Source organism: Equus caballus, chromosome 22 (assembly GCF_041296265.1).
Source record: "Equus caballus isolate H_3958 breed thoroughbred chromosome 22, TB-T2T, whole genome shotgun sequence".
NCBI lineage: Eukaryota > Metazoa > Chordata > Mammalia > Perissodactyla > Equidae > Equus > Equus caballus.
In genome coordinates, this window is record NC_091705.1 from 10,481,346 (window position 1) to 10,507,988 (window position 26,643).

General features: G+C 36.8%; 1 protein-coding gene and 1 pseudogene across 8 annotated transcripts in view; one reads left to right on the forward strand and one right to left on the reverse strand.

Annotated features, from left to right (window-relative positions):
• The window catches only part of MACROD2 (mono-ADP ribosylhydrolase 2), a 1,873,143-nt gene that overhangs the window by 1,267,089 nt on the left and 579,411 nt on the right, over positions 1 to 26,643 (reverse strand). For all 8 annotated transcript variants that reach the window (XM_070247518.1, XM_023625930.2, XM_070247520.1 and 5 more), the window contains exon 5: positions 5,547 to 5,663. In XM_070247518.1, coding sequence (XP_070103619.1) covers positions 5,547 to 5,663 — 117 coding nt within the window. The remainder of the gene's footprint in view (positions 1 to 5,546; positions 5,664 to 26,643) is intronic.
• On the forward strand, positions 780 to 3,704 carry LOC102149766 (dynein light chain 1, cytoplasmic-like; annotated as a pseudogene).

Below are 26,643 nucleotides of genomic sequence, written 5' to 3' on the forward strand. Positions count from 1 at the left end.
CACTCTAGAGTTTCCTTTCAAATGATTAATGAAAAACTGTGATTTGGATGCTAATATTACCCTTTGATGTCTTCCAAACATTAAAGAGAAGGAATAAAAGAAACAGATTCCATCAATTTATATATACAGATTTAATATTTTTTCCATTTATGTTTGATGATTATTTAGCCTTAAAAGTGGAGCATTCTCAAGAAATAGAACAGACATGCGAGCTATGCTGAAAACATTAAATAAAGCTGATATGGTTTCTTTATTTTTATTTCTTCACCTTTAGGAGAAGCTCCATTAAGAGTAAATTTCTTAGCTAAGACATTTTGGAATTAGTTGTATTTTAAAATGTGATTTAAAAAACACAATAGATAAATGACATTAATTTCATTGTTTCTTAGGAATGTTAACCACCAGTTATCAACCACTCTGCCATCTTTAACAATTAGTTCATTTGATAGATATTTCTCTAGCACACATTCTATACAAGGGACTGTTGGAAAGCTAGAAAGGAAAGTTTGTACATATAACAATAAAAAGTAGCATCTGAAAAATGCCCTTAGCGTGTAACATGAGGTGTTTTGGATTTTGAAGTAAAAGAAGGCATTTTTAGCTCAGCTGATAAGGGAAGACTTGTTTTATGGTAGAAGCGATATTTGAGATGAGTCTGGAAGACAGCTGGAAAGGATCAAGGAAAGAGCCTTCTAGATAGCCTCGACCACAAACTCCATCCACAGATATACCACTGTGAGCAATTCAGATCATATAAAGGGTTGTAAGTAGTTCAAGATATGGCGGTAAGTCATGGAAGGTCAAAAATAATCAGGCTAACAAGTCCGAGGAAAAACCCATTGAAGGATTTTGAGAGGAGTGGAGTTAGATTTCATTCGTTCATTCAACAGATATTGTTTGAATTTCTGTTAGGTGTCAAACATTTTTCTAAGCTGTATGTATACAATAATAAATGAAAAGGATGTAGAAAAAAATCTCTGACCTCATGTTGCTAGGGGGAGACAGACAATAAATAAAATAAGTAAATAATACAGTGTGTTTGAAGGTTAAATGCTATAGATAAGCAATTATAAATAAAGCAGAGAAGCAATTATAAATAGATTGGTTAGGGTGACACTTGAGGTTACATTTGAATAAGGGTTTGAAGTAGGTGAGGAGCAAACATGTAGGAATCTAGAATAGAATTCCACACAGAGGGAATGCCAATGCAAAGGCATTAAAGATCAGCACAGCAGCCTGTGCCAGTGAGGGAGAGAACAGAAGGAGATGATGTCAGAAAGGTACGGAGGGTCACATCATCTAGAGCCTTGTAGGTAATTATAAGGACTCTGGATTTAGGAATATTAATCTACCAGCACTGGGCAGAATGGATTGCAGGAGGGAAAGAAGTAGAAGTAGAAGCAACACACAAAAAACTATTTACCAGGCAAAAAGTTCTGAAACCATTCATTTGATCATTCATTCATTCATATTAGTTCAGCACATATTTAGGAGACACTATGCTAGATATCTAGATATTAACACTAGGAGCGTGACTGAGATGCATAAACGTCTCCCGTATGAAGCTGACCCTCTGGTAGAATGATGACAACATGAATAGAAACGTCCCATGTGTTGACAAGCTTCTAAAAATCTATTGGATTCCAAAATTGATTATGAATCCAAAAAACATCTGATATTGTAAAAGAGAAGGTCCCAAAAGCTCCCAGTATACAAACAGTCCTTTGTCTACTTCCTAAGTCATTTCCTTAGTCATAGCCTTAAATGAAATATTGGTCAATATGCTTCCCACTCTTGGGATTACTTTTGAAAAAAATGATGAGATATTCTAAGTCAAAAGAAATCATTTGAAACATCCAGCAGTAAAGAATAAACTAAATCTCTGAGGCTTATCATTCCACCAATCATGATGAGTCACAGAATACAGACTACAAGTATAATCAATTCAAATACAAGTATTTATGGAAAGATTAATTTAGCAAGCATAAAAGGAGCAAAGACCAGTCCAAAATTACCAAGTTTGTCTGTAACCCAGACAATAGCATTTTCCAAACAAATTGCTGATGCCTGAAGATATTATCACTGGTGGCTGGATGACTGGCTTCGGTACCCTGACAATGATAAACCCGTTGTCACAGAGGACACATAGGAACTAGTCTTTGCTGTCAAACTGTCATGGAATTATTAAATATGGAGGGGGAAAATGACCCAAACAGTATGTAATGAGCTCTCTTTTCATTCTCTCTCTACAAAAGCACATCTGCGGATTGTTAACGACTCTGAAATGGATGAACCAAATTGATGAGAAAGAAAAACATCTCTCAGGGATAGAAAAACGGAGAACAAACACACACACAATATGTATAAAATATAATTTAAATATAAGGGCTTGTAAAATCCTAAAAGTGCCAAAACAAATGTAAGCTCTTCTTACTTATTTTTGTATTGCTTTCCTTGCTTTTACATTTTTAATATAAATCATTAATCTTTGTAAATATAGAGAAATACCAACATTTATCCACAAACAGCTCGTGTGACTTTGTGACTTTCATGAGGTGGCACCACCATTTCAGTCTGGTATTTCTATTCTGTTGGATGATTTTTTACTAGATGTGCCCTGTGGGCTGCATGCAAGGACCTGAATGTGTGTCAGGCTCTCAGTATCTCAGCTCATACAGATTCTGTACTAAGTCCTGTGGATTGACTTTCCATGTCTAAAGTCTTTGTCCCACAAAGACTCACTTGCCCCAGGATGCCCAGGAAAGCCACACCTTAGCTCGAAGATATGACTCAATCATGGAATTCCTCAAGCACAGGAACTGGTATTATTGATCTTTTGTACCTCAGTGCCTGGTATTGTATGTCTTTAATAAGTCGAAACTAAGCTGAATGGCATTCAAAGGAAGCTTATACAGAGGGATGTCAAACAAGAATAAGCACATTAAACAAAATTACCCTGGTGTCAATCCATACACTAGAGCCATCATTTTATATGGTCATATTTAGTGATTCTGAGACTGTTTTCAGAAATCTGAGAGGTGAAGAATGTTTGATTTGTGTTTTAATACATGAGACAGAAAGTAGTGAGTCAATAGGAGACTAGGCATTATTCCTTGGTTTAAGGACAGATACAAGACTGAAAATAACCAATAATCTGCTTGTTCTCAGAGTAGTATCTGTTAGCTATATCACAAATGTAGTATGGTGTTAAAAAAGAAGAATGACAAGATGCCCTATGGCTTTGGTAGCAATGGTTACCCCCCAGAGGGTCTGAGCCTTGCCAGCCCCTCCTCTAGGAGACCTTTGCAGTAGGCCAGCCTTGGCTCCATGGTAACCATGTGCAATGGAAAGGCAGAAAGGCTGTGATAAAAAATGCCAACATGGCAGAGGAGATGCAACAGGACTTGGTAGGGTGTGCTACTCAGGTGTTTGAGAAACATAGCATAAAGAAGGACATTCTGCCCCATATTAAGAAGGAGTCTGACAATCAGTACAACCCCACCTGGCACTGAATCATGGGGAGGAATTTTGGTAGATATATGACACATGAAAGCAAACATTTCTACCTGGGACAAGTGGCCATTCTTCTGTTCAAATCTGGTTAAAAGCATGGACTGTGCCACACACCCAGTAATCCACCCAAAAACAAGGACTGCAGCCTAAATTCCAAATACCAGAGACAGAAATCTTCAACCTTGCCTAAGGGAACACCTCAATCTTTGAACCTTTATTGTGTTGTTTTGTACAGGGCATACTCTGTACTAATTTGCTGCAGTTATAAAACAATTAGCAAAACAGCTTACAGTTGTATTTATTTTCTATTCCATATCTCTCTGCCCCATGTTTTTTCTCCTCAAAATCCATTCTTTTAAAAAAAAACACATCTGTTGGAGAAGTGTGTTAACTATGATTTGTTCAAATAATCTAGTGTTGAAGACAGCCTATCATTTGCTCCTGACCAGGTTAGTGGGGAGGAGTCCTTGACCATTTCTGCGGAATATAAGACACTAGCTTATTCAACAGCCTTGCGTCTTTAATTCTCACCCATCCTGCAAGCTTTTTGAATGGAAGAATAATACTCAAAAGCACATGTCAAGAAATGCATGACAGAGACACTTTTAGATTAAATCTTATTCCCAATCTGAAAAAAAAAACCAAAAAACCAAAAAACAGAGAGTGACCAATATTTGTAAATATAGAGCCATATAGTCCTGGAAAGGGAAATCACTTTTAATATTCAGGTTCTCTGAGTCAAAGGGAGAATTGCTCTAAATACTACTGTACACAAGGAGCTTTATTTGACATAAATATATATTCCAAGTGGGAGTGAGGGACCATTTGACACATGATTTGACTCTTTCACACAAGGTAAAAACATCAACAAAGAAAGAAAAATGAGAAGTCATTAAAGGAAAACTTAAATAGTATGTAGTTGATATATTTTCACTAGTAACCCACTGTGAGGAATATAGAATGCAGTATTATCATGTTTATAAAGAAAAATACCATTTTAATATATTACTATTTACTAAAAGTCCTCATATTTAAAGACACTTCGAAGCAATCTTTAAAAGATAATACACTGTCTCTCCATTCACACATATACATGGAAAATGCATTCATACACAACCTGTCTATACAGAGCCCAAAGAGTATCCTACAGATTGTGTTGCAATTTTTTTAGTCACATTTTCTCCGTTAAAACAAAAACAAAACCAACTTCACTTCTACATAAAACGTATTCACAGACCCAGACAGTATCATGAGAAGCAGGTGAGTGGAATAAACAATTAATTGGTTTCCCAATTTCCAGATCAATGCACACCTCAATGGTGCAATGAAACCCTCTACCTTCACCCCCAAGGCCCTGAAGATTGTGTGATAAAAAGCCTGTTCCTTTAACTAGCTTCTCTCTTAGTATTTTTATTCCACACCACCCTACTCAGTTGGCTAAATGACTAAGCAACAAGGTCAATCAAATGCAATACTTCTCTCTATTCAAATATAATGGAAATTTTGACCATTCCACAATTAAAGAGCAAATACATTCTCACACTGACAACCACATTCCATTGGCTTTTCCTGAAAGCAAAGTGTGACAGATGCCTTGGCTGTAATTGCCAATCAGCCTTTACACGGCAGCTGAAAACACAATACATCACTTTGATCTCCTTTGCTCTAAACACATTCACAATCAAGAAACCTGAATAAGAAATAAGAAATTGCCATCATTTCCAGAAGCTGTCACTCTGTAGCACTTAAATATTATAATGTATATTTTGCTCATATTTTTATTTCTGTTTCAGAGACACTCTGTCAAAGATCTGAACAAAAATCACCTAGAGTTAAGCATCATACATATATATATATATATATATTTGGAGACATATTTTGAAGACACATTTTATTGCCATGTATAAAATCTTATTATAAGCACATTTAATTAAATATCACTGCTATCATTTCCTTTTCCATTTATGCACTTGAGGAATAAAACAAGAGTGCTCATCTGATTCTGAAACAGTGTTCAAAAGAGTTGTACTCACATTTTGCAGGCAGGTCATAGCCACATGTGATTTTTGCATGTCCAGTATCACAGCCATTCAGGTTACGACATTCAGCTAGCAAACAGGGACCAGCTGCTCTGTGAATACAGCCATCCACTAAGGGAGAAAGAAAAAAGTTAGCCCATAATTGGTCTTTTGGAAATAAACACAAAACTCGAGATAGGAAGAGAAAAGAAACTCAATATTTTCCTCTTGGAGATCACCGTAGCCCCATGGAAGAAAACCCATGGTGTCCAATCCCTCAAACACTGCGTTTCTCTCTCTCTCAGTCTCTCTCTCTCTCTGCGGATGTATGTGTGTGTTTGGTTTGTGTGCTGAGCAGAAGTAGAAGGATTATAGAAGTAATGTGATGCTAAATGCTAAACAACAGGTTCTCATGGGGTGGGGGAGTTCCCGATTTGTAGAATTTTCCAATTTCAATTCTGTAAATATCTCCACCATGTCCAGTTTCAAACTATCAACTTGATGTCATTAAACATAGGGTTGGGAAGAAACGCTAATAGTTCTATCTCCTGAGCTGGTAAGTGTTGCCTCCAACACACCACAGGTTATAGAAGAAAAAATGTTGAGAAGAAAGTGAGAAAGGCACTCTGGAACATTTGTACTCACCTCAAAACTGAAAGAGTAGAATTAAAGCTATCAAAACAAGAGCCAGACCTCTGAGTTCCTTCTCCCCACAACAGCATGCCACAAATACAATTGTGTTTCTGCAGGGTATCTGCTAGGGCACTAGATGATGGACAAGCGTAGCTTAGGTCTTGATAAAGGCCCATAAGACCGCCCCTCCCTCACTTGACAGGGATTAAACCAGAATTGCTCCTGCTGCTGCTCTAGCTCTGTTATATGAACAGGCTATCTGCCCTTCACCAACCTCAGGTCCAAGCAGCTCTTGGGCCTGTCATCCTGCCCGCCCCACCCTCATGTCTGGCCTTCACAGTGAGAATCACCTTTTAAAAACACAAATCTGATGTCATTGGAAATTAAAACTGTATATGACTAGATTGGGGGTGAGTGGACAGGTGGAAGACTAAAAGATCATTATGCACAAAAATTAGGAAATTGAGAACTTGGGTTCTTAGTTCTTATTGAATGGGCCCCTTGCAAGGAAATGCAAGATTGCAAAACAAAGGGTAAAGAGACAGAAAGAGAGAGTAATAGTAATCTGGGATGTGAAAACAGGCCAGGATATTAGCAGTCTGAAGAGCTCCTCTCTTTCCACAGTCCACAATACTGTGTAATTGATCACTGCTTTTTATTATTGCTACTATTATTATTTCGAGAGGAAGTTGTATACTAGACAGGAGATTGTCAGCGAGGAACATATAACTTATCTAACGACCAAGTGGCTTCTGCTACCACTGACTGGCATGAAGACATCACTTTTGGCTGAACAAGTCTCAGACCAGAAACAAGCTTATCTGGGCTTTACTACACCATCATTTGCATAGCTGTAAAGTTTGAGAATGAATCTGGTCCTCAAAGACCTTCACAACAAAATGAACTCATTCTAGACTATTCTAGACTACAGTATTTCAGAAAACCTAGATTGAAATCCAGACTCTACCTTTACCAGCCATATGAAGCCCAAGCCCCTGTTTCCTTAGAAATCAGAACTAACAACGGCACTACCTCACATGGTTGCGCATGGACTTTGAATAACACAATGCATGAAAGGCACGAATATAGTGCTTACTACAGTATCATGTGCCCCATTAATGGTGGTTATCTCAAACTCCTTAAGTGGAAATTTTGTGTAAGTTTTAAAATGTTATTTTAAAACAATTTTTCTTATTCAAAAATGAAAAAAATAGAGAAGCAAGAAGAACATGAAAGCCATCATTTACTCCACCACCCAGAGAACTCTTCAACATTCTGATGCTCATTCTTTTACTCTTTATGCACACACACACTCACACATATAATTTTTCTCTTACAAAACAAGGTTAATAAATTTTGTTCGAACTCTTTCACATAGCAATTTTACATTTTTGAATTTATTCTATGAAATAATTAACAGAAGTACAAAAGATAAAAGTAGGTACAAAGATGTCAAAGTTGTTTATAATAGTGAAAACTTGGCATTACTCCGATAAGTAGAGAGCTAGTTAAATAAATAAAAGTCCATCAATGCAATGGACTATTATGCAGCTGTTAAAAAGAATGTGCCAACTCCATGTAAATAGAGTCCTAAACATGAAAAGACTTCTAAGTAAAATGCCAGGTTTAAAAGAGTATATACAGTATAGTCATAATTTTGTTTACCAAGTTATACATACACACTTATACACATGTATATATACATCCATGTAAATATATGTATGTATATACATGTATATGTGCTGGAAAGATATACATCAAAATATAAAAAGTAATTATGGGTTGGGAAACAGAGGGTGAGACTACGAGGGAAAAAATTAGGTTCTAATTTTTCTATGTTCAAAAAATTTTTTGCAAGAGCTTAAAGAAAAGTATTTTAAAGTAAACATTTTTTCTCGGCAAAGAGATAATTAGTTACTTAGTTTGAAGTGGATAACTAAAATAGGATTTGCTAGTGTACTTAGTCATATGCAGTCACATATTGTCTGCATTATTTAGATTACAGCCTAATGCAGTTTGTATGAATCTAATTCTCAAAATCTTCATGGTTATACCAGCATTCATGACTGCAATGGGGCAATGAAAGTCTAGCTGGAGAATTATTTAATAATAATGACTGCAGCTCAAATGTACTGAGTGCATCCATGTGCCAGGCACTATACTGAGGAAAACCGTATCATATAGATACTAATTTTATCATTTTCATTTTATAGGAGTTTAGAACAGGTTAATAACTTGCATACATTCACAAAATATTGGCAATATGATGCAAAACCCCAGATTTGTCTGATGTAGCAACTATGGTCTTAACCATTATAATTCACTGTCTTCAAGACTTGAATTCAGGCAGTCTTACCTCAATTCCTGCATGTGGCATGTTGAACCACTATATTACATTACTTTTTAATTTTCATCAATTCTACTTATGAGTTGTAATATACATACAATCAAATGCACAGATTTTAAGTACAGCGTTGATGAATTTTAACAAATGTATACACTCGTAACATGATGTCAGTAAAGATACAAAACATTTCCATCAACCCAAAAAGTTCTCTTGTGCCCTTTCCATCCAATTTCCCTTCTCCCCACCCAGCAGGAGCTCGTTTTCTGATTTCAATCACTGCAGCTAAGTTTTGCCTCTTATATAACTTCAGACTTCATATAAGAGATTTGCGGCAGGGGAATAGCTTCTTTCACTCAGCATATTTTTGAAATTCATCTGTGTTGTTGCATGCATTAGTACTTCATTCCTTTTTATTCCTGAGTAATATTCCATTGTTGAACATACCATAATTTTTTTTATCCATTCATCTGTGAATGCACATTGGAGTATTTACAGTTTTTAGTTATTATGAATAAATCTTCACACTTACGCAAGTCCTTTTGTGGCTATATGTTTTCATTTCCATTAGACAAACATCGATGAGCAAAATTGCTGGGTTTTACTTTATAAAGAACTAACATACAGTTTTCCCAGGTAATTATACCAATTTACATATGCACCCAGCAACGTATGCATGAGAGTTACATTGTGGCAGTCCTTTGGTGGTGTCCGTCTTTTTAATTTCAGCAATTCTGGTGGATATAAAGGGGTCTCCTAATGTGATTTCAATTTACACTTCCCTGATGACTAATGATAATGTATCTTGCCAAGAGCTTGGTGGCCATCTATACATATTCTTTTTGGAAGTGACTGCTCATGTCTTTTGCTAATTTTTATTGTCTTTTTATTACTGAGTTGTGTTAAATCTCCTATTAGTTCCATCCAATTTTTAAAAAAAATTTGGGTACTTTATTCTTTCAGTTCTTGAGATTTTCATTTGGTTTTTTTCTTACAGTTTTCATGAAATTTCTCATGTCCTCACCCATTATATCCTTCTTTTCATGTAAATGCCTTAACATTTCACATAGTGATTTTAAAGTCCCTGTCTGCCAGTTCCAGTATATAGGTCAGCTATGAATCTGTTTATAGTGACTGATTTTTTGCATGACTCTGGGTCATATTTTCCTGTGTGGCTCCCCTCTGTGGCTCTCTCCCTTGTGGGATCCTCATCTCAATTCCTAGTCTTACTGGCAAGGCTGAATTCAGTCTTTTGATTACTAAAGCCGATAAAACCATTGCTTTCTGTTTGAGCCCTAGCAGCTACTTCTATTTGGGGTAGAGAGGGTCCTCAGGGTCAAAGCTATTTAAACACAAATCTCACCCAATGTGGTTTCCTTCTTTCAAAGGTTCCAGCCTGCTTTTAGTTGCTCTCTAGCGCCAATAAACACTTTCTGCTATTGCTTTGCTACTTTGTCAAGGATTTATAATTACTATTGGTGGGAAGGCTAATCTGACACAAGCTATTCTGTCATTATCAGAAGCTGGAAGTATACACATTTTTGATGGATTAAAACATGATCTCATGTTTTTTCAGAGCTCTATTTGTGGCCTGTAGAAGAAGTGTGTGAGAGGAAAAGGCAATGGTAATATCTCTTGTATAAATTCTGTGCTTAAAAGTATTGTTATGTCTTTGAAAGGAAAAAAAGGGATATTTCCATATGCACAAACTCAACATGAGTGTTTAAAATTCACTAATCTGTTGCCAATTCTTTTGCTAGACTTATTTTCCTAAAATGGAAATCTGATTTTATCACTTCCCTACTAGTAATGTTCGCTGTTCCCCATATATTAGAAAACTCTTAATTCCAAATTATAGTCTTTTGGACCTTTCACAAATGTGGTTACAACTTGCCCTCCCAACCTCACATTATCCCACTCTTTCTCTTCACATCTTCTGATCTAGACACACATAAATCCTCACCTTTCCCTCAACACACCATGACTTCTTTGCAAAGTACTCTGTACACAGGGTATCCAGCTACCCTTTTCTTTTCTGCCTAGCGAGGTCCTTCTCATTTTTCAACTTCATTTCAAGTTCAAATGTTTTCCCCTCTAAAAAACTACTCACAACCTTTAGAGGACAAAATAATGTCTCTTTATGTTCCCATAATATTTTGGTTTGTACTCTTATTTTCATATTTATAAACTGTTTTATAGTTATTACATAAACACAGCAGAATGTTTATCTGCTGAAAAGTCTGTCTCCTCCCTTCGTCTCTCAGCCCCTTGAGGGCACAGGAGGTGACTTATTCTTTTTTATATCCCCAGCTATCTTCATAACTGACTTGTTGTAGGTGCTTAGTTGAATTAAAGGCAATCAAATTTGTGAGGAAAAGTAGCATAGCTTTGTTTTTTAAAAAATAATATTCAGGAAGTGGTCAGGCTACTGTAAAGCCAAAGAATCAGATATTAAAAAGTAAAGTTAAATACATAGCCAGAAGGTGGTAGTCACAAATCTAGTAACAAGTTTCCTTTTTTTTTCCTGAGGAAGATTAACCCTGAGCTAACATCGACTGCCAATCCTCCTCGTTTTGCTGAGGAAGACTGGCCCTGCACTAACATCCATGCCCATCTTCCTCTACTTTATATGTGGGACGCCTACCACAGCCTGGCTTGCCAAGCGGTGTCGTGTCCACACTGGGGATCCAAATCGGTGAGCCCAGGGCCGCCAAAGTGGAATGTGCACACTTAACTGCTGCACCACCAGGCCAGCCCCTTTTTTCTTTTCTTTTCTTTTTTTTTTAGTAACAAGTTTCCATATTAAAAGTGTTAACAATTCACAGAATCTGAAAAGTCATCCACTTCCCTTAGGTCTGGTGCAGCCTTGAAGAAAACCTGCTCCTTTAGTTTCCCTGATGGTCAGGCTAAAAAGGCAGCAAGTTGATAGTGGCAAGAAATGAGATTCAACACAGTAGCACTTTGACCCTCTCTCTTACCCCCAATCCCAGGGTGGGAGGGGATGGAGGACCAAGCGTCAACACTCAGGCTAACACAGAATGTATTCTGTCTGATCCGAAATGTCTAACCCTAATTGCAATTGGAAAAAAAAAAAAAAAAAATCAAAAGTCTGAAAGAGAAAGGAAAGTTGAAAACAATTTTCCAGAGACTAACAGGACTATCTATGCCTTTTATCCTACCAAAGAAATATATACTATAGGGAAAAAAAAAGACAACTAAGCTCCATAAATAAATATGTTCTCCAAAGCCCATTTATTTTTCTTCCTGGGCACATAGCTGGACAGCACTTCTCAGCCTCCCTTGTAGTTATGTGGAGTCATGAGACTGAGCTCTGTTTAAAGGAGTGTGAGTGGAGTCATGAGACTGAGTTCTGATTAAAGGAGTTTGAGTATAAATGATGTAATTACTTCTATGTCCAATCCCTAAAAATCCTGCACACAGTCTTCCACATGATCTTTCACTGTCTGCAGGCTGAAAGCAGAGGATCCGGTGCAGGACTCCAATGCCCCAGGAGATAGTAAAGCACAAAAAGGAAAGTGCCTGAATCCCTAAACGACTGTGTGGAAGAAAGCTCCACAGGACCTCTACTTCCCGCACTGGACGGTGAATCAAGTGATAGATAAAGCCACTGAGATTTCAGGATGATTGTGACAGCAGTTTGTCTTGACTAATACATTTACTTCTGTTGTAAATACTATAATGGTGATTTTCATCCAGCTTGATTATTGCTATTTTTTAAACTTTTATGCAAAATATTCAGTTTTTACTACTAGAATGAATATATTATCTGGGCCAAATTCATTCCCTTAGGTATGCCTCAGAGTCCAGGTCATGCTAGATTGTGAGGACTCAGTGACCAGCAAAGCCAGCCTATCTTATTCATTCAAATATCTTTTCCTCCTACTTTGTGATTGAAAATGGACTAATAGAAGGTAAGGGCCAAGGACTGCCTAGAAACTGCCTCTGGTATGGTCAGCTAGTAATCGAGTGATCACTGAGGTCACTCATGGGGCTGCTCTTCATCACGGCTAAGGGAAGTCTGGCTGAAGCTTCATCCAAAGACCAGGCGTTCTGTTGTACTTACACACCTGTCATTTACCATCCTGACAAGGACAAAATGCTTGCAGGCATTTTGATTAACTAAGATGATTAACTAAGGCACGGGCCTTTGACTCCCAGCATATTTCTTCCAGTTATCTAACAAAGGCTAAATTCAGAAGATTTCAGCCTGTTAATTAGGCCATCTTATTTAGGTTTCCTTACACTATAGCCTAGAGAATTAGACTGTCTGAGGGTAGGGTAGAAAGATGGGTTTCTGCTGTGCTTGGGGAAATTGTGCTTCACTTTTGTCAATATCACCTTGGGGTTTAGAGTTTGAGAATGTTTTTTATAGGATAGTCTTATCCTACTATTTAAATAGCTAAAATAAAGACAAAAGAGATGGGACATGAAACCATATCAATTTTTCTGACATAAGACTTATTTTATCCCACAGATTCCAAGCTGTCTCTCTGGTATTCCTCAGGTAAAGCTCCTCACTTTATAAACAAATGAACGATTGATCCTGAAAACAAGAAAGAAAAAGCAAGCCACAAAGCACTGACCAGGAATCCATCAGACACCATGGCAGTGAAGAGCTAGCAAAAACAGAACCAGGAAAGAGTTCTGAATGCACCTTGTGAAAAACACTAAAAGCACCATTTAGTGAAATCCAGTTATTTTAGAAACTGGCCCTATGAGGTCTCTTCCTTGTCTTACAAAGACAATTTTATAAACAGTTTTTAGCAAGGGGGATTTTGAAGTTCTTAGAACTGCACATATTCATTTAATCTTCTTTGGTAAATAAAAGGCAGTAACTTAATCTAAAAGCAGCCACACAAATCATATTAGCCTGAAAAATAAGAGGCTCTGTCATTGAATATACCTCTTAGAAGCCCAAGAGGATACAACAGAGTTCTTTCCAAATCAAATCAACATAAATTTATAAAACAACTACCTTGTACAAAGCATTCTTCAAAAAGCTGTGAGGGAATCAAATAATGATAATAATATGTCACATCTTTTGAAGATTTTCTGTGTGGCTTCTGGTGTGCTAAGTGACTTGTAAGCTTTCACCTTATAAAAGGCAGTGTTGCAAAGTGGAAAGAGGATCCTCCTGGAGTCAGAGGCAGAGGTTTGAGTCCTAGTGCCACCATTTTAGCTTATGATGCTTTTATTTTTCTCATTTGTAAAATGGGGACCCTCATAGGACCTCTATTCAAAATTAAGGGTGTTTGTGAATAAATTAGTTATCACATGGCACATACTTTAATGCCTGGCATGCAGCACATATGCAATAAATGCTGGTTATGCTATTACATTTAATCATTATGAGAATTTTTAACAGGTAGGATCTATTAGGATGACTACTTAACAAGTAAGAAATAGAAGGTAAGGACTTTATGCAAGATCATGTAGAAGCTGTGGTCAGAGCCCATGTTTGCCTGAACTGAAAGTCTGTGTTCTTAATCCCTACTCTCTAATAACGCAGAGTATAAACCATGGTCCCTTTCGTTGGAAATGAAGAAAATAGGACAGAAGGGCTCAGAACCATGTTTTCACTAAAATAAAAAATAATCAACAATGTACAAAATATATTAGTATGGAACATACATCTTTTAATAGATCAACAAACCTTTTGGGAATATATCACAAGTTAATGTATTACATTTTTTAAAGCCCTTTGACAAAATTGCCACATATTTAATTCTCAAAACAATTGTGTCAGGTGGTCTTGGGCTTTATTACTTTTCCCGTTTTATAGCTGAAGAAACTCAACAAGAATAGATGTCTAAGGTCATCTACCTGTTAAGTAGCTGATATGAGTTCAAGTTTATGGCTTTCAAGGTGTGGTAAATATCACCTGGGGAGCCTGATAAAAATGTGGATTCCAAGACCTAACTCCAAATCTACAGAATCAGTCTCTCAGGCAGTGGGACTCTAGATCCTGCGTATAATAATCTCCACAGATAATACAGATGCACACTGCAAATTGAGAACTTGGAGAATCACTCCTCCAGACTATCTTGCTTTCTTAGCAAAGTTCCAGAGAGGAGCAAGTAGATGAGTCTGTGGTGTGTAATCTGAGCTTTCACTGGATACACAAAATCATGAGTCCTGGCTCTTATGAATCAGAAAATCTCTTGAAATTTAATTAACGCCATGTTCTCATCTTCCCTCCACTCATCCTAATCGAATATCCAAAGAGTCTCTGCCCCTAAAAGTTTGCATTTAAAGCTGGTAATATTAACTGGAACTAGAACTGAAGTCGAGTTGCACGTAAGATTTTGATTAAATACTGCTTCACTCAAAGACAGATGTGGTAATCATGAAATGCCATGGGCTTGAAGAGGTCCTTGGTGCATGGTCTCCAAGGTAAGGCCACAAGATATCATTATGGGGGATGGAAGAATATATTCAAACTTTTACTAATATTTACGAAGTTCAAGTTTACTAACATTTAACATATACATTGACAGTAGTACTTGTATACTATTTATAAGTAAACATACACATACATATGGGTGCACACTCAAAAAATTTGTACTGAAAGAGCTGCACAGTTGAAAAAACTTGGAGTCAACAGATGTGGTGATTAAGAGTGCTCTAGAAGCAAACTGCCAGTCTCTGTCACTGAGAGTTTCTGCATCTATATAATGGGTATAATATTAGTACCTACCTTGTAGGATTTTTATGAGAATTGAATGAGGTAACATTTGTACAGTGCTTAGCTTATGCAGTGTCTGTATAAGTACTCAAAGAATCCTAGTGTGGTAGATCTTTCTACCACAGCAATTGCTGCACAGAATATTGCAGCAATTATCCCTGGCTCTGTGTCCATGTCCTTGGCAATGTGACTCTACAGCTTCTCCCATCAAGAGATGGAACCTGTTTCACCATCCCATTAACCTAGGCTGATCTTACAACTTCCTTTAGCCAACAGAATGAGGCAGAAGTGACTCTGTGACAGTCCTAGTCCTAAGCCTCAAGAGGCCTTTCATGCTTCTGCTTACTCTCTTGGGACCCTGCTCAGTTTCCATGTGAACAAGTCCAGGCCAGCATGCTGAAGGATAAGAGAGCATGTGGAACAGAGATAAGCTACCTTAGCTGAGGCCATCCGAGACTAGCCAGCACTCAACTTTCCTTGCAACTGATCACAAACACATGAGGGAGCTCAGCAAAGATGAGAAGAACTGTCTAGTATATGGTGAACCCATAGAATTATGAGTTATATAAATAGTTATTGTTTTAAGACACTAAACTTTGGGAGTGGTTTGTTACACAGAAGAGATAACTGAAATACTTAGCCATCATCATCAGAAAGGATACAAAGCAATAATTCACTCTCAAGTGAAGACACAAGGTAACAAGGTTAAATAGCTGTCCTAAACTCTTGGGGAAGAAAGACAATATAGCTAAAGTCATCAGGTCGAAAGTTGTTTCCAGTAGAGGTCACCTATAGCCTGCATGAAAGATTTATGTGTCAGGTACTGAATAACACCAGTGTTCCCTCTCGGGAAGAGAAGAAATATCTGTGAGAAAATACAACACAATGACAAGGAGATCCACATCTTGAAGCTTCACAGATCCAAGGAATTCACCTATTTGAAACAACCTTGGGCTGGCTTAAAAATTAACTTCTGTTCTGAATCTCTTGATCTTGCTGGTCAATTTGATGATGAGATTTGGGTTGTGATCCTAGCAGAGGATGATACATGTAATAGAATAAACATTTACACATTTCTTAGCTCAGGAATCTGCAGCAATTTGCAGCTATGGGTCACATACCTAGCTTTCCTCATCTCTAATCCAAAAGCCTAGAGATTGATCTTTAAAAATCAAGAGACACTTTCATCTCCTAGAATCAAAGATCTAACTAATTGTGCTTATGTTAAAAAAAAAAGAGAGATTTTTGTTTCTCTTGTTGAATTTGAATTACCAAGTAAGGAAAACAGTGCTTCTCAGAAATAATTACAATAGAATTCCCAAAATTTTTCTCAGAAAAAATATGAATCAATGACCTCTATCTCATCCTTAGTTTTGAGAGAAAGTAAAGTTGATTGAAATCCTGATCAGATTATGATAAAGATATATTTAGTTGATGTTAACTTCATGGGAAAAAAAATTATTTTAAGATCTAACCTATGCATTTTCTTTCACATATCCATGCTCTCTAAAAAAAAAAAAAAAAAATTCCTTAACCAAAGAAAATGTCATGGTGACATAAATTACTGATTGCCTACCAACTACCAGTTCTCATTTTCCCTACTTACAGAATCCCTATATTGACTGGGGTGGCTATATGCCCAACTAACAATCTATACTTGCCAGCAGCTAATTCAAAGGTGAAAAAGATATGAGTAACCAATTTATTATTATTATTATTATTATTATTATTTGGCTTTCCCATTCTTCTGCCTTCCTGCATGAGACTAAAACCTCATGGTCAGACTTCAGTAGCGATCTGGTGAGTTTGACCATAAAGGCTACATTCTGGTATGGTAGAAAGAAGAGCTGGTAGGTGCCTGAATCTCTAATGGCATCTGTGGAGGTTTCACATTAGCCTTGAACTGCTTCTCATTCAATGAAAGAAAACATATTTTATTAATAAGCATATGTCTTATGTAAGCCACTATCTGGGGTGGGGATGGGGCTTCTGTAACTTGGAGACAAATGTCATTTTAAAATGTTGTAGGTGTATATTTTAATGTAGCTGAGACATGTTCCTTGAAATTCTAGGTAAGGAACTTCCCTTTGATCATTATAAAAGTATTAATCACTGGGAAATTCTGAGCTGACAAAACATGGGAAAGGGAACAACACAGTAGGCCATACTCTCAAGAGTTCACTGGGGGGGCCAGGGCAATGGCAGCTAGAAGAACCTAGAATGTGCCAGTCTGGCAGCCATGTGACCTTCAGATGGCTCATATTTCATCAGCTCTCAGGAGGGAGGGATATGTCCATGAGTAATACGACTGGATTTACTAAGGGGAGATGCTACTAAAGGATCCGGAGAAGAGAGTGAGGATCATATTTCTCTGAAGTCCACAGAGACAGTCTGAATGAGGGGTAAATTTGCCATCAGAGATGACAGTGATTTTCCAGAAAATGATGTATTAGCTGGTGCCTCAACAGCTCAGTAAGACAGCCTTTTTTGGTAAATGTGGGAAGTTTGCTTGGGAAGAAAAAATATGTAACTCAATTTTTATTCAAGGGTAAACACATTCCTCCTCCCAAGCATAAACCCTCCTCACGGAAATGTGAAAAGGCAGGTTCTAACCCTATATCCCTTGGAAGAATAATTCCTCAAAATAATCTTCAAATCTGATGTTAATAGGGTCTAAGCATTAATGGAAATTTTGACCTTAAGTAAAGAATAAATAATAACTGTATTCTCAGAGCAGCCATAATAGACCTGCTTCTAGAGTGGGACTTTGCCTCGGTGAAAGGCATAGATTGTGCCCTTGTTTCTGAGGAAGTCTTCTGAATAGAGACCAGGTCACACAGAGACACAGGGGGAGGGAGACTGCTCCCTTTCCAAGAAATGAGAACTGAGTCAACTTAAATACTTCCTCTTTCATCAGAAACTTCTCAGTGGCTTCCCAGCCAAGTTCAGAACTAGGGGTGACGTAGGTCAATATTAACAGGTGCCTCTGAGACAACCTCATTTGTTTCATCAGAAAATGAGACCTACAGAGAAAGGTAATCTCTCCTCAAGGAATTCAGCTTTTAAACTTCAATCGTGTTATAGAATCTCTTCTCCTCATTTTCTTTCTACGAAGAAGCGAATATGTCATTTTGTGGTTCATACTCCCACCTGTTTCAAGAAATACTAATGGTTTTGGGTGAGATGATAAAGGATTAGAAATCTTCAGACAAGAAAAAGAAATCTCTCTGAACTTTCACCTGGGCGTCTAAAGGAAAATGACAAAAGTCTGTGAGTACGTATTCGCAAAAATATAAAATTTTGACACACACAAAAGAGAATCTTTGTTTTGGCAAACTCTTTGCCATTCACTCTGCTTGAGTTTGAAAAGGACTAATGACTCAGCGTATCTGTAGGTCTGGGGAGGAGATCAACAAGCAGCCCTTCTCTCCAAAGTCCACACATGACGAAGGCATTTACTGCTCCAATCCAAACAGTGGCTTTCTCTTCTTCCATTACCTACTTTCAAAAGGAGCTTGGAGGGGTAATTTTACGTGAAGAAAAAACTTAGAGGCAAAAAACGTTTTGGTCATTCTGTCAAGCAATAAAATTATTCTTTCTTTCTGACTTTTTTTCTGATTAAAGAAAAACTTGACTTCACGTAAAGACTGTGTTTCAGAAAAGGTTCTTTTTTTCCTGTATTTCATATCTGACTCTTTTTGGTTTTTTTTGTGGGAAAAAAAATATACCCAATCAAGCTTATGGTAGTTTATAATTTCGATGAAATTTCCATATTACTTTCCAGTAAAAAGTCCAATACATGTGCCTGCATGGATGAAATTTTTGCCTTAAAATTCTAAACTCTCATGGAAATATTTTAGTAGAAAAATTCTCAAAGAGAATAGAAAGCACAATATATCAAAATAAAGCTCAACATAAAAAAAAAATTAACCCAAACTGGTAAGAGAACAGAATAAATAGTGTCATGTGATTTCTGTAACTAAAGTTGCATTTCAATGTACTCATCTAAAATATTTCAAAATAAATAGTGTTGAGATGATTTTTTTTCAGGGAATGTTTCTACTCAGGAAAGAAGAAAGAATTTCAGAATTATTTCTTTGGGGAATGAAAGTAGCAATTTGCCAAGCGGAACCTACAGGAGGGTCCTGGTACTAATCAGACCTGCAGTGGACATTCGGTCCCCACGTCTCGGGCCTATGTTGTTTTAATGTCACTTGAGTCCCGCACCTCCAGACCCTCACAGGCTGCAAGGCTGCTGCCAAAGGAAAATACATCTCCAGAAGTAAATGGAGCAAACCTTTCCATCTGCTTCCCTTTTTCCAATGCCGGCCCTGTCATCAGGTCCAAAGCACCTGTTTTATGGCCTTTTCTACACAAACTCTCTCTAAATCTATTTGTTCCCTGTCTGAGACACTAGGAGTTTCTCCCCAGAATGGCAGCTGAATGTGAAGAAAACTTCTCAAAATTTTCTGCTAGAGAAGGGCCTATTTGGTGAGAACTTTCGATTCACATACTCACCCATTAAAAATCAAAAATCTATGGCAGAACAAGTGGTGGTGGCTGTTGGGGAGGGGTAAATGGGTTCCTCTGTGCCAATAAAGAAAGTGTTGTCTATTCTTCAATTTCATAGAAAAGAGACTTCAGAGAAGATACAGCCATGGCTTGGATAGTCCTGCAGCTCCTCAAAACGTCTATTTTCTCTTTCCCCAGCAGATCCATTTTGCCCCATCTAAAATGCTTGTGGGAGAAGTTAAAATAAGCCACATGTGCTTTCCTCCACAAAGGAGCCCTATATTTAACATAGCAAATGCATCCAACACCTCAAACAGTTTTGAAGAAAGCTGTGCTTATTATGTGGGCTTATGAAACAAAAAGTACAAACTTTCTCATCCTGGAAAAATATGCAATGAAATTTACAGCCAAAATAAGGAAGCTGTGCATAATGTAACACTTGGCAAGAATTTTAATCAGTGGATTGGCAAGTCTAGATGCAATACTTCAGCTCCTTTCAGACATGTCTGAACTTCCTTAATTTGAATACCACACACCGGGTCTGGGGAGAACATTTAGGAGCCATTGTGCTTTCTGCAGGAGTGCTGAAGAGCGATACAAGCTAACTGAGAAGGGAGCATCATTGATGTGATAACAGCTTCAACCTCAGGGAATGAACGATGGCAAGAGATAGACACACTGTTATTGTAGAGCAAAGCAACACAGATTTACATTGTGATAAGGCATTCCAGCCACATTACTTTAAGCAGGTAAAGATGCTTCCAGGTATCAGGCTGACTCAGTTTTGCTCTAAAGAACACAATCCTGGACCTTGTCAGAGGATTGTTGTTTTCTCAATTAGAAAACAATGGAACTATCCAGTAGCCCTCAGTTCCTGAGCAGCCCGACAGCAGTTCAAACAAGTTGAAAGTCAGGTCACATAATGTGGACCCAAAACTGACCATCACAGAAAGAGTTATAATGTGACGAAAAGCTCTGGGGAACCTATTAAATCCACCATTCCTGTCAGGATGAAACAGGAGCAATCCTGCCTCTGCAGGCTATGATTTTTAAAGAGCCCACTAAGAAAACATTTTATCCTTCTGCCATCCATACAAGACTCTAGTAATTACTATCAGTATATCACATGAAATCTCAGGAACTGAAATGTTAAGAAGACTCAAAAGTCAAATGGTAGAGACGTAAATTATACAGTGTTTGGACTTAACTGCATCACTTGCATGGGATATTTTTCTTTACTAAATTATTTTAAAATATTTAAATATCCTTAAGTTTGCAAATGTAGCAAAGTCTGGAAACATAAGATGTTGTTTGAAAATATTCTTCAATGACTCAGTTCTATGGAAGGTAATGAAGGATGGGGAAGACAATTTGCTCTGCTGCACAGGAATCCAAGGTCAAAGGACACAAAAAGTCTCCAACTCTTTGTAAACTTTCCTGCTAATAATGTTCTCAAAAATTAATTTAGAAATATGATCTGTTTAGAGAAAATATCGATTATTTTTATGCTATCGTATTTCTTTGCTAAGTAATAAAGAATTTATATACATCATACATATCTGGAGAAAGTTATTATTTGGGAGTTTAACCTATTTTAAGTTCTGTGAAACCAGAAATTAATGTGAATGCAGTTTGGGACATGATTGCTTCATCAATCTTAGCAGTGCATTTTTGGTTCTTAACTCTCAATGAGAGAAGCAGAAAGTTGAGGACTTCGCAGAACCATGAAACCACACCTCATGGACTGTGTTCAAAGCCTGTTTTAATTCTGGCCCTGTAGAAAAGGAATCTAGGTTTTGTAAAAAGGGCATTTAAGAGGGCATATCTCCTTTTAGTAAATACTATAATGATAATTTTGATAGTTTCTGTCAAAAATGAATATTGGAACTGATAAAAAAAAAAAAAAACTTTATTACCAGAGGGCTGAAGAAAATGGTGCTTCCAAATTCATATGGAGTGCATGGTACCTCATAATCCAGGGAGAATACAAATGGAAGTGTTTTTGAATGGAGAGATAAAAGTGCCCAAGAGAATTTGATGACCAGGCCCAATAGCTGTGGGAGAAAATAAAATTCAAAGGACGGATATATATATAAGTTAATTATGCTAGGAAAGATGGCTTGAGGAAAAAGAACTAATAACTAATTTAGGAGCATGAAAATTATTTCAGTATGATTGAAATTAGGTAAGAATGGCTTGACAATTAAACAAAAGAAAACCATGAGACTTAAGTAATATAAAATCAGCATTCGTAATAGCTGTGGGAACTAGGCATTTCCAACTAAGGAGAAAGCAAAAGAAAAATACAACCAATCAGAAAGAGTACAGAAAAAAGGAGATAATTACTACTTTTATATGTTTATTTCTTTATTGAAGTAATGCTTAAAAATGTAATTCATTAGGTCAGGGCTTAGCATCCTTTTTTTTTTGGAATCATTTCTAATTCTTTGTAAACCTTCTACCTCCCCCACTTCCTTCATCCATACTACAATGAAAAGAAAAGAAAATTAAAGTGCTCCTGAAGTCTTAACTGCTAATTCCTCCCTAACTCTTCAACCAGTTAATTCTGGTCACTAATAGCAGTAAAATGCTATTATATAAATTACTGTTCTGTTACCTCATTTATTCTCTTTTTTATTTAACAAAGCCTCTCCAGGAACCTACCATATGCCAGGTACCACTGAGCAGTGTGGATAGAAATATAAAGAAAAACAGCCTGTAACAAAATGGCATGAGAGTTACATATCATAATTAAGATACCTAGCAAAGTTCTTTGCCTTTATATCAGAGGAGTTTTCAGTGCTTCTCCATTCTACTGCAGTCAGCAAAATCTGCTGTCTAGTTGAAATCCTAATGCTTTCCTTATGTTACTTCTCTCAGCCATGCGAGTATCCATTTGTTACCCCTCCGACTTTGGGCAAGTTTTGTGAAACAAGGCACAGGCTCCAGAGTCAGATAGGATGGGCAAATTTATGGTGCACTACCACTATTTGTGATGCTAGGTGAGCTGCTTAGCCCTTTTGAGCCTGTTTCCTTATTTGTAAAATGAAAAGAATTCTTATCCTTGAGAGTGCTTTGGAGATTAGCTTGGATCAAGAACGTAAGGCACTCAGGACATGGTAAATGCTCATTGAATTGTGGGTGTTGTGATTATCGGTAGCTTTATCATTTTATCTAATATAAGGGATGCTCTTGACTGGTTTTGGTTTAGATGGGAATCTAAAGGGTCAAGAGCTGGCCTCAGTCCCAAGTCAGGATAACACATCTTACAGGTATTCCAACTGTACGGTAGGCAGGGAAATCTTGCATTCAAAACTAGACTGTTGATAACAATCTACAAAAGTTCTAAAGCAAATCTTGCAACGTTGTTATATGCCTAACCAAAAAGAAAGAAAGCAATGGTTAGTATACAAGCAAAGATGATTTTCCTTTCAAGGAGGATGCCATGTTCCTCATCCAGCCTTCTGAAAAAGTTGTCCTGTGAAATTATTTCACATTCCTTTCAACCCACTCAAAGCACATAAGGGTTTAGTGAAACATGGGTCTTGTAAATATGCCTGAATGTCAGGATTTTGGCTGTAACACTGGAACTAGGAAGGACTCCAGTTGTATCTTTCTGTGCTCTTCTTGATTTATGAGCCAGAACCCTGGTATTTGATGCACATGTGAGAAAAACACAATGTTTTCTTTTTTTATCTATTGTGATTTTTGTGAAATTAACAATTATCTAATTCCCATCCTTAGTAATGGAAAAGGAGAATTTAGAAAGTAAAAATGTATTGTTCAACAGTGAAAAAAAGGACAATACTATATGCAATAAAGCATCTTAATTAGATCTCAAAATTATAATCTATATTTTAGAACTAGAGACTCAGAAGCATTATAGCAAATAAAGTCAGTCGATTGGTAAAACTAGACAGCCATCAGTCTTTCCTGTTAATGGTCATAAAACACAAAGTGGTAGGCGAGAAAACAATTCTTTTAGTGGCTTCTTTATTCAAAGCCAAAATGAAATCGTCTACTCAAAATGTTATACGACCAAGAGTTTATACAAGTTATTTAATTATAAAAGTAAATGCCATGACATACAGAATGAAACTAAATACGATGATATAAAGAATCTGAGAAACATTGCAGCAATAAATGCATAACTATATATTGTACAGTCTTTTTAAATAGTTTATTTTGAAAATAATTTCAAACTTACAGAAAATTTGCAAAGCCAGTATAAAGAACTCCTATATTTTCTTCATCCAGATTCCCCAATTGTTAACATTTCACCACATTTGTCCCTATATATGGCCATCATAATACTCATTATTATACATATATCCCCATTTTCTATGTAGGCACACACATATACAAATTTTATATACTTTACATTATGAAATATATAAATATATATAATATATAGCTATAGCATATATATTATAAACATATATGTATACCCATTTCATTCTCATTAACAATCTTTTTCCTGAATAGCTTGAGAGCAAGGTGCAAACCTGATACCCTATCACTCTTAAATGCCCCAATCTGTATTTTCCCAAAGCAAGGACACTCCCCCCGAAACCATCTTACAATTCTCCAGGTCAGGAAATTGATATTGGTACTACCCTACCATCCTATTCAAATTTGTCAATTGCCCCATCCACATCCCCTTTCGCTTCCAGGTCAGAATCCAATTCAGCATAAGTGTATTAAAGCCTATGCAGAGTTGAATGATTTATGGGAAAAGATTTCTTATTAGAAAAACTGTTCTTCACAATTACTTAATTTTTAAAAGATGATTTTTAAACTTCTTTGCCACCAAAGAAGAGAGGATTTGGCACCCTCTCATCCTGACACTACTGACCAATAAAAGCAGATACTTTCATATTACTTGGAAACAAATTACTAAAACACAGAAAAGAAGGAAAATGTGTTTTTGAAGGGATTAAGATTATCAATCTGCTTTCATTGCTTGAATTCACAGATTGGTTAGCAAAATATGTGAATATTTTAAATTCCTACTGTATCCTGGTTTCTGAAAGAAATGTATTTTAAAAATATGTGTTTAAAGTTGTGCTCCCAATCTGAACTCTATGATGTCACATATATGTACCTAGAAGAGTGTCAGATACAGTATGCATTCTTATAATTACTTACTAAATTACCAGATAGATAAAATATCTTTAGGAAAATATTCACTGAAACATTTTAAGGTATTTTGAAGGAGACTAGGCATGAACACATATGTGAGAAGCATGGACACATTGAGGTTTTTGACTATAAGCCAACATCTTGAAAGCCATTTGCAACAAGTTATTTATTTATTTTGATAATGGAATATGGACTTTTCTCTAGAAAAACATAGGTTCAGCTATCTAACAGTGATCTCAATACTTTTTCTCATCAGAAAAAAAATATGACATCTAAATGTGGCAAACTCACTTAAGCCTGCATGCAATTCTAGACGAGCTGAAGGGCAAGAGGTTAAGCCATGGCTGTATTTATCAATATGCTTTTAAACCAATGAGTGGATCAAGTAACATACAGAGTGAATGGGAATTAAATGTAATTAAAATCACTGTCTCCACAGACAGGGCAGGTTATAACCTTTATTCTCTCTAAGCAAGCCTCCTCCCCCTGCATTCCTCTAAGAGACATAAATACAAGAACCCAAGATTTTTGAAAGTTTTTTTAAGATGTTATGTTTAGTTTGTTTTTAAAAATCAGAGATAAAAATACAAAGCAAAGGTTTCTAGGAGAAAGTTATTGGAAGAGAAACACTGAAAGGAATGGCTGAAATTCTGATGGTATATTTTATTTTGTTCGATTTATTTTAAGGAACTCTGTCTCAGTGAGGCAAATTTGTCAAAAATGAACGCAGTCCCAAAATTGAGAGCAGGATTTCTCAATCTCTGAGCGTACTGGTGTCCTGCATTTATCCACCAGATGTTTTTTCCCAACAGTGTATATGTCAGACAGGACTTTTTTGGGTTGTAACCTGGAGTGGAGAGAAAAAAATACGGAAAATTTTTAAAGTATAATTAAGTGATTTGCTAATCCCTGGGGAGCCAGCATTCCTTGTACTAAGTTCTAGCACAATCAGAACTGCACTATAATAGGAACCAAGCAATTGTCTGGTGATTGCTGAGTACAAGCCACCTCAAAAGACATGGAAGAGAATGTTGCCTTTGGTTGGTGAGAAGGGCAGACATTACTACGTTGCTATGAGATATTCAGAAAGGAAAGGTGAATATAGACTAATGAATTACTAGTTCAACAAATATTCTTCAAAAAAGTTCAATATTTTTTCTCATTATATATCATAATATATATATTATGGATAACTTGTCGAAAACGTGGAGAACACAGAAAAAAAAGTACAAAATTACCCATACTCCCAGAACCCAGAGATAGCTTCTCTTAATATGTGGTATATTTCCTTACCATTCTCTAATGGAAAGTTCTGGTTGTTTTAAGGCATTTGTTCTCAAAGTGTAGTCCCAGGAACCAGCAACAATAGCTTCACCTGGGAACTTGTTAGAAATGCAATTTTGGGGGCCTCACTCAGACCCATCAGAAATTCTGGAGGTGCAATCCAGCAATCTGGATTTTGACAAATGCTTCAAGTGATTCTGATCATGCTAAATTTTGAGAACCACTGCTTTCAGATATTCTTAACATATAGATTTGAAGAATCTGGGCCAAAGACATCATCCTTCTTCTTTTTTTTTTTTTTTGTCCTTTTTCTCCCCAAAGCCCCCCAGTACAATAGCTGTATATTCTTCGTTGTGGGTCCTTCTAGCTGTGGCATGTGGGACGCTGCCTCAGCGTGGTTTGATGAGCAGTGCTATGTCCATGCCCAGGATTCGAACCAAGGAAACACTGGGCCGCCTGCAGCAGAGGGCGCGAACTTAACCACGCGGCCC